We start from the raw sequence: 15,509 nt of genomic DNA on the forward strand, positions 1-15,509 counted from the left end.
AGGACACAACAACAGTGTGCACATGTGGGAGCCTTGATTCGAACCGCCAACCTATTTTCTAGTATGTTCATACAAGTTATCAAAGCTGCAACGCTTCAGTTTAAAGGGCACATTCATAATGCAGTTTGTTTCTTCTGCACAAGAATTCATTATGATCTTGATAAATTAATTATCATTAATGAGTTCATTGCCTGAATTAACCATGTTAATAAATGAGTATTTCATCATGAAGCATCATGAACTCACATGAATTCATAATGAATTAATTCATGAAGTCATGATGAATTCATGCATGAATTATGATAAAGTGTTACCATATAGATTAAACAAAAAATGAGAGGGGAAAATCTGAAGTTTGTGGGTGGAAATGTTGTTCATAGAGTTTGATAGAAATGCATTTTCAGAAAACTACAGCTGAAGTTACAATTATTTTGGAGAAAAGGTGTCACTTCTCATTCGTCTAGGCGGTTAATTCAGTCCCCAAAAAATAGATAAAAACCAGCTGGACTCTTTGGAGTAGCGCCTCTCCCAACACCAGTGATTTACCAGGGATACCAGAGATAGGCGCCTGTTGAAGAAAAGAGCAGCAGTGGTTTGAGAAAGAGGTAAAGGAGGTCATTTATGAGAGATTCCTGGAGACTCCAGTTCCAGCTGTCAGGCACAGAGCTGTACGCAGAATACTCCAGACACGGCTTGGACCTCGGGCCTTGTTTGAGGCCCCAAAAGTCGACGTCATGTGGTTGCAGATTTTTTAGCAGAACATTATACGAGCTATGTGACTCAGATAAGAGAATGAAAGAGTAAAAATATAAGTGTATTTCACACAGTAGTTATATAATGAGTGTAATCTCCCACCTTCCTGGCCATTGTTATTGTTGCTTGTGTAAATATAGCTGCATGCGAAAGTGCCCTTGTCTTCAGTGTACAGTCATCTTTTGTCAAATCCAATATGACTATAATAGAATCAACAAAATCATGTTGTTTTGTTGTATGTCTCCCAGACGTCATCAAACCTATTTCTCACCATCCATTTATGTCAGTGTTTACTGCTGTCGACCGAATATAGCTACATGAAAAGACTATTTATACTCAGTAGATGATCAACTTTTATGACTGGAATAATTATAAAAGGACATAAATTACAGTATAAGTATACCGAGAAGCCTTGATAAAGCTATTCATCCAGTGGCTGCAGCTCATAGAGGCGAGAACCCTGAAAAATTGTAAAAATTCATAGAGCATATGACACGCAGAAAACTGTCCACCACAGTCAACAATTTAGCAGTCAATTGATTCTTTGGATGGAAGGAAACCCACCATTATATTAATTTAGTACAATATCTGTTGCAAACGCCAAAGTCTCTTGATCCATGGGGTTTCAAATTTGAAGCTTTTTTGTGGAGCACTTACTTCAGTCCTCTCTCAGATGTTAATGCTTCAGGCAATATGTCATATACATTATCAGTATTTCAAATAGATTTTATTTTTCTCAATCTGACACAGAGGACACTGACAAACAAACTCTTTGTTCCTATTTTAACTGAGAAACTGGAGGTCTTTGGGGGATAAAAACAAAGGCCTCTTATATTTATTAATTTTGACTGTTCAGATCGTATATTAGTGTCTGCTGTACAGCTCACTCACCCCCTTATATGTTACACCTAATCCATAAGAATTGAACTACTCAGTGATATTACAATTCCAGTGATACTTTTCTATTCATTTGGAACAGGATTTATCCACGCCTCAACAATACGGCTTCAGTGTTACACAATGAAGTTACTCGCTTGTTGTTTTAATTATTTAGACTCACCTCGATGGATACAGAAAAAAAAAAGTTGGGGTTGTTGTTTTCAGCTTGTGCCCCAAATCTTTCAGAAACATGCAGGATTAAAATGTGAAAATGGTGTCAGACGTCTTCTATTATTTACATACACGTGTTGTGTTTTTCCCTCTATTCATAATTGAGGATGTTACAGTGCAATTACTTTGTTGTCTCTCTGTGAAGTGTTATGTACTGTACGACATATCTTGTTTGCCTTCGGGTTTTTGTTTCTGTTCGCTTTTGAAGAGCATTTAAAGCACTTTCTTGTATTTTTAAATATGGAACATTGAAAAAAAAAGGCAAGTTTTATCCACAGCTGTTTTTTTCCACCAAAACTCGTAGCTGCCTTTTTGTGCCGTGGAGCGTTGTGTATGAGATTTACTGGTCCGGGGTCCAGCCATTTGACACACAGGACATGGCGGATTGTGCGCCGTTTCCGCTCTCCTCTGAGTTAATGCCTAACCTTTGCTGCTTGTGGGTTATATTTTAAAACATGAGCGCTCAAGACTTGGGGCGCCCAAGGAAATTTTATTATCAGAGCAATCCACTTGTCCTGCTTGATACCGACTGGAAAGTCTATGCAAAAGTCAACAGGGTTTCTGGGTATAAAATGGAAAATGAAAAGACAAGAGACAAGTAAATTTAATCCTAAACCTTTCTAGCATTTTTGTTTTACAATGGTAAAGTATGTACTTGTTTTCATGTACATTTCTCTGGGTATAATCGATGCTATTTCTTGAAACCTTTTTATAAAAAATGTGAAGAGTTCGGTATTACATTTTTAAACATATCTCTAGACTTTTCTCTATTCACGATAATCTATTAGATCTCCAGCTTGCACAGTTCAGTAAGTTCAAGTGAAGAGTGGCTGAGAGATTACTGAATGTATTATTTGCAGAGCGTCACCTATATGTGCCAGGAGATTAAAAACGAAAAGATCTTGCACACAGCGCAGAGTTCAAACAGAAGGGGACGTGACATTTGGCGGAAGCGCTGGTTTGAGAAATGTCATAGATTTCAGCCATAGACACATTCTTCAGCCTCGAGAGCCTGGAGTGATTAAAGCTGACAGTGAACTGGAGATGCCCAGACCATGCACTTAACCATTCACCCACAGTGTGTTGCCTCTGCCAGCTCTGAGGTGCACACTATGCATCTTACATTCATATTTCTAATTGAACACAGTAACAAAGGATTTTGAAAGACGCCATCTGGACTGAAAAGGTACTTAAGCGGATGAAGGTTTACACAACAAGCATCAACTTCTGGGTCAAATCCAACTGACCAATCCAACTCCCTTCAATGCCCCAAAGCTTTCATCGACTTCTGGTCTTCCGCAGCCCTCTCAAAGACTCTGAACTTTGTCCTCCCTAATGACCCTATTGTGTATATGACATGTCTAACTTATGGAGAGTTTTCTTGGGCTCGTGCTTCACAGCTAGAAGGGCCCGAGTTCTATCGCCGGATTTGTGGAGTTTGAATCTTCTCGTGTCTGTGTAGGTTTCTTCAGGGTACTCCAGGTTTCCCCTACAACTAAAACATGTACAATAGGTTAATCCTCCAGCCAGGTGATTCTGACCATGAGCCTGGCTTCACATCTGGGTCCCCGAGTGCCAACCTACGCTGGCTGCCCACTGCTCCTCCAGGTTCTCAGAGGCATAGAGGCATTTTTGGCTTTCCCCCAAATCTTACAAGCTTCTCGACTGGAGAGCAACAGTGCAACGAAAGCAAACACTTACAAAACTGATTGTAACTTTTTTGTCTTGTTGTCGCCGAGTTTTTGTCATGTTGTCATGTCGTGCTTTCATCCCTTTTTTTGTTTGCCTTTTTGTCATGTTTTTGTCTTTTTTATTTTATTTTGCTTTTCATGTTTTTGTCGCTGTTTTGATGCATTTTTATTTTATTTTAAGCTTTTAGATTTGGGTAATGCCAAACTGGAGAAACTGTGCTCGGTTCAGGTGGAAGTTAAGGGGTTAACATTTCATCATCCAAACTGAGCGTCAAAACATATTTAAAAAGATATATGAATTGCTAGAAATGCTTAAAACTATATGTTTGCATTGGACCACACGGCTTATGAGCCACTTTTGTTTTTTACCGTATTTGGGACACTGTTCGATAGAGATGACTACCGACTGGAAACATTCTCTTTACTTGCCAGTGGTTCTGTTCTGGTTTTATGCACAGTATATTCTCATCTATCGACTGCATAGTGCTGTGACTAAAGCTGACAGCAGAGCAGAGGTGTCCACTCTGACTATAGCCTATAGTGCTTAACCATTCCCTGACACTGTGCTTTCTTTGTGGCAGGTCTGAGACGGGAGTTCAGAGGGTGCTCCAGGTGGATCTGAAAATGGAGAGCTTCCCGGCGCCGCTGGGCAGCCGGCGAATGGCCTGGCAGGTGGAGTACCCGTCCAGCCGTAGCGCCACACAAGAGGTGGAGACAGAGATCAGACTGGCACAGGAGGAGCTGGCGGGCATCGTGCCTTTAGCCATGGTGAGTGACTTGGCAACGCACGCCCCACCACTCTGCAAAACAGCATCATGTAAAACACTAGATCGCTTCCAATTTACACCCTCCGAATCAACATTTGCATATGTTTTCATTCCGCTCTGCATTGGAAACCTCTCACCGCACAGTTAATCATGCCTAGTGGCGGCCAGAAGCGGAGAACGAATGTATACACGCTGCATTTCAAGTGTTTCGCATTATAAAGCAACTTGAAGATGACAAAGATGTTGGCTGTGACATTTATGTAGAGAAAAAAAGAGACGCGGCTCTGTTGATAAATGGTGTTGGTTTACCCTGTGGTACAATTGCAGCGATGTGTTTGTGTGTGTGTTTGGCGGGATAAGAGCGAGCTGCAGATGGAGCATTGGAGGTAGTCCTTTAAGCCTGGGGTGAGCCGGCGGCTGTGTGTCTCCCTCAGAGATGAACTGTGGTTCTGTTGTGTAGATTAAACGAAGATCCACTATAAAATCAAAAAGCAGAAAAGAATTACCTCAACTGATTGCTTTTTGGACCATTTAAGTGGACTTTATAATTACCGTATTTTCCGGACAATAAATCGCTCCGGAGTATAAGTCACACCAGCCAAAAAACGCATAATGAAGAGGAAAAAAACATATATAAGTCGCTCCAGCCAAAAAATACATAATGAAAAAGAAAAAACATAAATAAGTCGCTCCGGAGTATAAGTCGCACCAGCCATCCTGGTGCACCGTTGAAGCACGTTGTTCAAGCACTCTTTTGCGAACTCGTTCCACTCGCTGTAGCCATCTAGCTTTTAGCCCGTGATTAGCTTTTTTTGTTTTCTTCATTGCAGTAAGTGTAATCTCTGTTTTTCGCCAGTCCCTCACAAGTTTCTTTCTCACTCCACTCACTGCTGCTCGTTTCATTTACCGTTTTCAGCTGCATATTTCACTACTTGCAGCTTGTAATCTGCAGAATATGGGGGCATTTGTGTTTAGTCTTGCCAGATACTGGTACACACCCTTGAGAAATAACAAACATGTGAAACAATATATTTTGATATATAAGTCGCACCTGAGTATAAGTCGCACCCCCAGCCACACTATGAAAAAATGTGTGACTTATAGTCCAGAAAAGGATATAGTCAATCTCCATGTTTTTGTGTTGCTGTTTTATAATTGCTATTTTGTAGAGAAAGAACACATTTTATATTACTGTGGAAATTGATATTTTAAGTACAAAAACTAGTATGTTTAAATGAGCTACTTTGGTTAGTGTCTTTAATACAGACGTTCTCCCGGGGTGCACTGCCACATCTTCGCTTGCTCCTTCCATGACCAGGTGCGCATCGCTTCTCATTTAGATCAAGAATTGCCAGGGTAAAAAAAGAAAACAACAGAGAAATGTCGTCTAAAGACAAAGCCGCGCTGCTACGTCAATACTGATTACAGGATCATTTCTATTTCTGGTCGCTTGTGATTTGCGAAGCTGCTCGACTGTTGTTGTCAGTGTTATCCTCGTATAGGCCCGTAGCGCTGGAGATGTTAGGTGCCCGTGGGTGGCTGCTCATGCCTTGCAACCGCTGATCCGCTCTGGTATAATTGAAGATACATGATTAAAGCCGCTGTACGTTGTTCCACTTCCTATCCGGACCCTTTTCATGTTAACCCAACCTTGTGTCTCTCCAGGAATGTATACTTCTCCCATAAACATTATTTACTTCACACTTTACCACCGCTAGCTTCGTGCATTACATTTGCCAATTAAATATTTCAATGCCAGTACACAGGAGCCAAGTTTTTTGTGCCATATATTTTATGAATTTGTTCACCCTGCTTCGACATACCATCCATCAGCTCTGGAAGTGTCTGTTTCCGCTCTCACACGTAATTTGACTCATTTTACACAGAAGAGGGATTTTTACGGCTCACCATAAATCACGCAACCTCTTTTATGGCAGCAAAAATCCATCTCAATTAACCGGATATTACAATTATTTGCTAAACTCAGCTAAATCAATTAGGGCTGGCATAATTTTCGACAGTAGCCTCGCGGAAGAGAAAGATGAATGAACGGTTGGTGAAGTGGCCAGATCCGATGCCATAGAAAAGGATATTTGGTATTTTCTTTGTCACCTTGATTTCCTTTTGTGTTCAAAGAGCCTGTCTTTTGTGTCAGTGGAGCTGCTGCTGTAAGTCAGATACTATGCTGGAAAAAACCCGGGTTCAACAAATCGTCTAAGCCTTTTTGATGGTGATTTTCTAGCTAGTTTCAAAAGGCATTGATTTTGTGAGGTGTTTTTCTTAGATTCAACAAAAGGTCTCTGGGTGTGAATGCGCACGCCAAGGTAAAACATGAGAATATAGCCACATGCAATAAGCTGATACACTCTTTTCTCTTTTTTTCAATAACTCGCTCTTCTGAATATTTGTGCAAGAGATACTTTTTGGATTCACCTTGCAAAAGATATGGCATAACTTTTTTGTTTTCTCGTTTCTTCGTTGGATGAGGTGGCTCTGTCAGCCGCACAGCGACAAAGTATTCCTCAGATGAAAGTAAAGTCAAAATTAAGCCAAGGAGGAAAAACTGTTGAAAAAGGAGGGAAATGGACAGACAAGGGTTTTCCACCCTTCACCACAAAGGAGTTTTTGTGAAAGGCAAACTGCCCACTACTTTAAAAAAAAAAGTTGATTTGTAAGGTGTATTTTATTTATTATTTATTATTGTTTTGAAAATGGACAAATATGTTACATAAGCTTATGTTACATAAGCAACTTCCAAACAAATAACACAAGAATTCCTATGGTTATTAGTAGGTACAAAGGGCTGGAAAGAAATACGAGAAAATTTAATTTAATTTATTTTATTCGCTTACAGGGACAGTACACATTAATGAACCTGTCAAAACATTTAAGTTCTGACAACAAGAACACAACACAACAACACACAACACAACAAGAACACAAGAACACAACGTGTCAAAACATTTAAGTTCTGACATGTTGATCTAATGCTCCTTTAAGAGCCTCAGCTCCGACTACAACAACACACAACACAAAACAACAAAAACACAACACAACAACACACAACACAAAACAACAAGAACACAACCTGTCAGAACATTTAAGTTCTGACATGTTGATCTAATGCTCCTTTAAAAGCCTCAGCTACTTCACAACTACCACAACAACCAAACTCCTCCCTTAGCCTTTCCAAACACCAGATTAGAAGTGCTCATCTGAACTGAACGAGTCCGTCCTCTTCAGTTTAGCAGGCGATGAGTTTTCGTCCTTGTTTTCCATTTCTACTTCGTTTCCAAACTCTACCTCCACTGTTTGAGCTCCTGCCTCTTCCACCACTGTGGCCATGTCTTCAGTTTTCCTCAAAGCAGCCTGTTTTAAACCATCAGGCATTTCCAAAGTGACCACAGTTGTCTGAGTCCCAACCTCAGGTCTTAGTCCCCTCTGAATCTCGCTGAGCTCATGAAGACGCAGATCTGAGGTCCAGCTCAAAGATGCTTTTTTCTACAGAGAGCCATACATATTTACCAGCTGTTGCCTTAGCGCGGTGTTTGAATCCTTTATCAGGTCCGCGCATCCTCTTGCCTGGAGGATCTTGAATTTGATGTGCTGTTGGTTCTTCTTTTCTTTTTTTTTTTTTTTAATTTCTTTCTCCAGTGCCTTGTTGCATTCTAGATAAGCTTTCTCTTCATTTTTTATCATTTTCAGCTCAATGTCACCATTTTCGTCATTGACATTCTTTTGGTTCTGATTTAATCTTCCAATTTCATTGATGAGATCCACGTGGTCCTCCTTCAGCTTGATGACATGGCTGAAGACCTCGTTCCTTGCTTGTTCATTTTTGGTATTTCTCCGGATCTCCTTAATCCTTTCTAAAAGACTCTCATTCTGTTCAATAATAACATTAGCCTCTCTTTCCCTCATTTGATACTTGAAACTTTTTAATTTGACATCGGCATACTTTTTGAGAACTTTTTCTTCCTCCTTTTTAAGAGCTTTGTTCTTTTATTTAACTCTTTTACTGAGTCGCCCAATTGAGACTGCAGTTTCTGGTAGTTCTTCTCTTCACGGATCCCCTTTTTCACGTTTCCAATGCAGTCTTCAAGCTCCTTGTTATTTTCAGTAACATCGAGCACCTCTTGTTGCAGTGCTTTGAAGGTTTCCAAAGTATCCAGCAACTTTATGTGACCTGGGTGTTTTAATTTGTACTCTTTTTGGAGCTGATGCTGGATTAGGTTTTGCTTTCTTAGTTCAGCCCGCAGAGTCTGAAGAGAGTCAAAACTCGTGAGGAGTCACGGCTAGAGACTGTGTTCTGTGCAATTTGTTTCAGCAGCTGAAGGAACTCACAGTCCACACTTCCATCAAACTTAATCACAATTGGATCTTTCATTTTTCCAACTATGGATGACGCCTTATTACAAGGAAATTCTCTGTGTAAAGAATACGCAGAGGTGGACAAGTAGCCTGATAAACAACAGGATTTGCGTCACAGGGCCTCACCAAACATGAAACCAGAATGCCCACGCAAATGTCACTCGTACCCTAATAAACAGGGTCTAAGGATGGTCCTCTCTCCTTAGACCCTCCTTCACGGCAAGCAATAACTCAGAAACCCAGTGAGAAAACCTCAAAAAATCCCTGCTACTCCTACATGTATTCCTCTGGGCCAGGTAGGGCGGGCTTCTCCAGGTAGTCAGGTACACACATAAAGCGCAGCGCAAGCATCACATACGGTTAGTCATGCCGCAAACTGAAGTGATTGAAATGACTGTAATTTGAAGTGCTGCTATTTCCTGCTATTTTTTAACACAGAAGAAGCACCCGTTGCTGCCATTGTGTTACCACTGTGTGAGTTGTGTGGTCCTCTGATTTGCTGTTGTCGTTGTTTTTTATTGATTATTATTATTTTGTGCTACTTTTTATTGGATTCCACTGTTTGCATTTTTTTTTCTAATTATTTCTTTACTGACTGTTATTATTGAACTAGAAAGGTCCATCTTTAATGTGCAGCTCTACTGAAATCTGAAGTACATTGTGTTCGTAGCAAACGTAGCAATGACCTTCGACCACAGCTATCATTCTACACTAAACTAACTTATTTTGCCATCATTTGGAAATGGAAAAAGACTGGCACATCTTCTTTAAATAGCTTTTTTGTTTTTCCACAAAGCCAGTCGTTTTTAATCATTCATTTGTGCTGGGAGCGAATGTGCCATCTAACTGTCTGTCATGCTGCGTCTCTTGAGTCATGACCCACCATTAATGAATGAATAAAAAATCACCTGTAAGTTATTTTTCAAGATCACAGAGGTACTTTTTGTTGCCCAACCCTAGCCTTGCTTTATAATGTACATCCTAATTCACCTCACCTGTCAGCAGTCATAATAATTAATGTTTTTATTCCTCAGTTTTCTAGAATGAGGAAACTTGCCCCCCAGTACTCAAGACACAAGACAAATGCTTACATGCAGCTTTCTAAACTCATTAACTGCAACTGTCACTACTGCCCCCTTTTCCCTGCTGGCTTCCCTCTCGCGCTCACACATACATACACATCGAGGCACTTGCTGCGCATAAAGGTTTTTGCAATCTGCATGCCCCAATATGAGAGAGGCACACAGGCGAGAAAGAGGCAGGCTGAATTAGATTACTCGGGATCACTGTGGCATGAAAAGGCCCACAGATAAGTTCCTCCACCTCCCAGTGCAGCGCGCGCTGATGGGAATAACAGAGGAAGTAAGGTAATGTAAAAATACTGTTGTCACACACAGCACACAAGCTAATCCCCCACACCACCTCCAATGTCAACACTTTTACTCCAAACAAACCACGATTCCAGGAAAGCGCTTATACAAGTGGAACCGCAGTTAAGTGCTAAAAGTACGTTGAGAAATGGATCGAAATAGGAGAGGCAAAATGTGTTTGAACTGTGTGTGAAAGTTATTAAGACAGGCTGACATTTCTAGCTGCACTTGAAAGATTATCATACTTTACATTTATATGTAATTTTACCATTGATGCATATTGTTGCAATATTGCTCTATGCCATGAAATCAAAGTTGGGATTTGATTCCTCGATATGAAAAGATCCTACATGAAAATGTGTGGTTTGACCCAGTTTGACTCCAGACAAGTAAATGCAGCCTTGTGTTTTTGGCCTCATTTCCAAATCTGATTGAACCATAGTGTGCACAATCTCCTTATTTCAAAATGTATTTGCAATAGAGTCATTAACACATATATTCCTGCATATTTTAATGCTGTCCTGTCTCCTAATTTGTTGCAGTAAAGAATACCATCTATCAAGCTGTAGTTGTTAATAATTTTCAATTAGACTAACTTCAGCTTTGGGAGAAGGCTGCTCTGCAACCTCAGACAGATTGAGCAGGAGAGCGGAGGGTGTCTGAGCCGGAGGAGAGAGAGGGATGAACAACGGGGAAATTCTCCAATCTTCTTTAATCACATGGAGAGGGCAGATCTGAGCACGCTCGCTGAAGGCATCTGTTGACACAACAGCTCAGTGCTTCTGCTCCAGACAATCCTTTCATCTGTAATTTGCACTAATTAGTCTAATAAGTTCAACGCTGTTTCCTCTTAATGAAAAAGCCAGCGCATGGTGTTGTGATCAGAAACGATCTCAGAAACAGATGCTGACCATGTCTCCAGAGCTTGTAATGTAATAACACTAATGCCTATTAGTAATGGGAAGCTTATTTTGCCCTTGATTACATTTATGCTCTATTAATCTGATGGCCCCTCATTTCTGCTCTGTCCATTTACAGGATCATATTACACTGAGCTTCCTGGAATTGATTATGATAAAAAGCCTCTTTTCTTGCATTTGCCAAGTGATGTGCCGTGCCACAGTGGCACCGCGGGGAGAGCAGTGCTTTGAACAGGGCTCCTCCTGTGTGTTGTCACAAACCCACCTGCCTCCTCTGGGCTCACCGCCGCGCCACTCACTTTGTCACCATTTTATACACAGGAAAGCCATACTTCTGCAAATACAGCAATTATTTCAAAAGCACATCATGAAAGGCTGAAATGTTTAGAGGAAAAGGCAGCATAATAAGATGCTTTTTTGAATACTGCCTTCCAGTCTTTAGCATCTCTTCATGAAATATAGTTAAGGGAACTTAAAATATATTTTAGATCAGAGGCATAAATGGAGGACATCTCAAATCTCTTAAATATGTTTCAGACAGGGTACAGAAAAAATGTAAGCACCAAATGGGTGACCAATAACAAGCAGCGAACAATGACTTTATTCCTTTTTTTGTGGGCACAGTTGCACCGAATGGCAGAAAACAAGTGCTTTACATAATGGTGCTCTGTACAGGCAAAAATGTTATGATTCTCCTCTGCTCAAACTTGAATGCAGATTGTTTTAATACTCCATAGTCTAGTCTGGTAAGCCTCTTTTTAGCAGTGTGCACATGCTGCTTAAATCACAAATATTAATATGATAGAAAAGTCTAAGATATCACTCATGGATGTTGTGAGAGAGCAAAGTTACATAGTTGTAATAGTTTTGCAGGCACCTCCCTTCACCCTATTCCTGAGCGTTTCTCACACTTCCATCCCACAAACATGAATACATAATGCATTAACGGTGCAGACAAATGGCCTGTGCCTGCTCTAAGTGCGAGGGAGCGCTGTGTTTTTTTGGGTCACCTGCAGATGGATTCTAAAGGCAGTAAGTAATTGAAAGAGTGCAAGTGAATTCCTGTGCACAGTTGGAGGCTTTAGGTCCATTATCTTTTAGCATGGTGAAGTAATGCGCTGCTGTCCGGGCCGGCCTAATCATCATTACCCAGGATGCCTCTGTGATGGAGAGGGTGCAGCAGGACGGGGGCATACATCATATCTGCACCCATCTGTCTTCTGAAAAGTGCCACACGAACATCCACTGCCACTGCGATGAGGAGGAATGAAAGAGGCCCGTTTACATTCAGCAAACGCTCCAATGTATCGCTAAACAATACATCATCACCCCAGCCCTTTTCTGGCCACTTCTGCTCTCACATGATACAGTCATCTATCAACATCCTCCAATGAATGTTTCATTTGAGCTCTTTTCCATCCCATTCCCTCCTAAAGCTAAGGCTCAGCTCCTGTTCCAGGCAATGAAAATGTGGTTGCTCATTCATCAAGTGTATAGTTAGGCAGACAGTGGTTATGAGCCAGCTAATCCTGCACAAATGCAGCAGGAAAAACAATGCAACCTGTATGAAATAGATATGTTTCACAATCACAGTGGCACTACTGTGGAAAAAAAGTAGCTCAAACATTTCAAAATTGAATGAGTCACTTAGTGTACAACAAGTAATGATGGATGGAAACCAAGCAGTTAATCCATTAGGATCTAAAGCTTAGAAGCCAGTGATAAAGTGGTTGTACTGATTGAGTTTGGCAGTGTTTGCGTGTAGCTACACTGCATAAAACCCCAATGCTCATTGTGCAACAAATGTGCGGTTGCAGTCAATATATATATCTTCTATATATACACATATATATGTATAAGAAGTACATTCATGATTGACCAATGAATGGGCTAATTCAAAAATATTGCTACAACAAGCCGTGGCAAGTGATGCTGTGTGTCTTCTGCATTCTTAAAATGTTTCTCTTCTCTTCAATCAACTGCAGCCACAGTGTGTGGACCAGCTTTGTGCCTGGCATGAGATCTTCATGTCTGGAGGCTGGCTAAGCTTCACTAATCCTGGCTAAGCTGTTAGTATGGATCTGATCAGGAGCTGCTGCTGAAATCAGACAGAGATCAGGAGGTCACCCCCGGAGCTCACCTGGTGCACGCTCTGCAACTTCCCGATCGACCCGCCAAAGTGTGAGAGATATCAGGCTGAAAGTGAGTCAGTGTTGCAGTCGGGTGCTTCCTCCCTCCTGTTCTTTTGGACCAAAGCTCAAATACCAAACAGTGGGACGTTGCTGGGGCTCTTGGCTCTCCACCACTGCAGCATTAGACAAACCCCATCCCTCTCTCATGAGCCGCTGCAGTGCTGGGACAGTCTCGCTCTCGAGTCCCCCATGTCAACCCTGATTCTTTTTGGAGCTGTGCCTTAGCGTTGCTCAAATCCACCAAGGACACCTGCTCCTCCCCACCGGCCCACTGATCTAGATGTATTGCAGGTATAATCTTCATGAGAATTGCAAGGGAATTGTCCTACAAAGCTATAATTCTGTGCTTCCACATTCAGTCATGTTTTATTCACCAGCTCTTTTGCACTGCGTGAGGTATAATTCACAGCCCCTGAGCTCAGTGTGGGATTTTCTCTCTTGTAAATGGCCACAATCTAGTAATTTCTCATATCTACAGTAATCAGTATCACTGTTGTCTAAATATATCTAATATACTTTAATATTGACCAATGTGGTTACATATTACGTAAGAAATACTTTTCTAGGGAATTTGACAACCAAGGGTTTTTTTTATTATCAATTAAACACTTATCCTCTGTAGGAAGCTATTAACATTTTGAGCAGATTAGATGAGGTATACTCATCAATACTATACTATCAGGTGCAGTGGATTACAACTATGTATACACTGTGGCTGCACTTGGTTTGGAGTGCCTAGCTGTAGGAATTTCCAAATTATTGTTGAAGGTTTATGGGGGAAGCCTGCCTGATATGGGAAGAACACGGAGCAGGAATCAATTCCCCCTGGTGGACCCTCTTGGTGTTCGACAAGAGCACTAACCACCAACAGACTAATCAAAACTTTAATTGAGACTCTGTCTATATTTGATTATATATTATTAGAAATGTAAAGTTATGGCATAATTGCTGAACTGTATCATTTCCCTTGCAGCAGTCACTGTTGGATGGGATCTGGTCTCTTCTAATTGACAGGGCACTTTGCTTTAAAATTATGTTTCCACTGTCTTTAAATTACAGAATGAGCGTCGTGCTAAATTGGCCCTTGACATATCTACAAATTTCAAAGCAACAATTCGTGCTGTCCATGTGATCCCAGCGTGATCCCTCATTACAGTAGCTTTTAAACTGACACTTTGCAGAGCGGATCCACTATCAAAGCTGCTGCTGAGTTAATCGTGCCTGGAGCGGCTACTGCCAACTTTAATGAGCAAAAGACATCTACATCTGACGGGCCAGAAAGGCACACTCACAGGTCTTTAGGAAGCCAACCAAGTATGACAACAACGATTCATATTGAAGCCAGTTCTGTTAGCTTCTATACTGTGGCTAGCTCAATTTTGTTGCTAAAATAAACACCTTAAACATGCAAATGCTTATCACAGGAGACCCTTTAGTCATCTACTTTTAGTAAATGTAATATTTAATGCAACATTAGCATAAATTATGCACAGCCTAAACTTAAACATACTGGCCACAGTCACATGGCAACAAGACATGTGACTGTGGCCAGTCACATGTCTTAGATCTTTTTTTTTAACAATATAATGTCTTATGTAATGTTTTTTGTGTATGTGCTTTGCTTTGGCTTCGCTGTTCTTGAAGAAGAGAATGGCGCACACCAAGTTAGCTCTCTCATCAAACTGAATTTCTCCATTGTGAGATCAATAATCTATATATCTGGTAATATTAAACACAAAGCACACTTTTCTCTTAAAGCAGTACTAAGTAACTCATGCCCCGAGAGGCCATAAGCGCAACTGCAGGTGTCGTAGCAAGTTGCGTTTTTCTATCTTATTAATTGTCCGTGAGAGTAAATACTTCGCTGACAGAAAAGACAAAGGAAGAGAGGGATATTGTACATCCAACTACAAAACGCCGTTGATCCAAACGAGACTGTCATCTTGCATGTACGCAAGTCTTGTTGCCATGTGACTGTGGCCAGTGGCCAGGTGGGTGTAAAGGGTGTTGCTTATAAAAAAAAGTGCTTGTGAACTTTATTCATCCCACTGTGAGTTTAGCACTTTTCATGTCCCGAGAGAAAGAGAAAATACCATGGGTCCTACTGTGGCCGTTAATTGAAGGAGCACGAGGCTCAGCCCACGGTTGCAACATGATCCAAACAAAAGCACGTGTTCACCTCCACACCACAACAACAACCCCACGTCCCTTCCCGGTAACGGAAAGAGTCTGGTAGAAGAAAAATGGTTGTTATACATAACATCGGCATTGGCCATGGGTGTCTGTCCAGCCCACGTACAGCCCACCTAATGCGCCAGGTCTGGAGCTGGAAGAC

At 41.1% G+C, this 15,509-nt stretch overlaps 1 protein-coding gene across 1 annotated transcript in view; it reads left to right on the forward strand.

The window, feature by feature from the left end:
* The window catches only part of LOC306979549 (transmembrane protein 132C), a 129,535-nt gene that overhangs the window by 89,568 nt on the left and 24,458 nt on the right, over positions 1-15,509 (forward strand). The window contains exon 4 of the mRNA XM_079578536.1: positions 4,136-4,322. Within this exon, the coding sequence (XP_079434662.1) occupies positions 4,136-4,322 (187 nt within the window). The remainder of the gene's footprint in view (positions 1-4,135; positions 4,323-15,509) is intronic.

Source organism: Gobius niger (assembly GCF_951799975.1).
Source record: "Gobius niger genome assembly, chromosome: 1".
In the NCBI taxonomy this organism is placed as follows: Eukaryota; Metazoa; Chordata; class Actinopteri; order Gobiiformes; family Gobiidae; genus Gobius; species Gobius niger.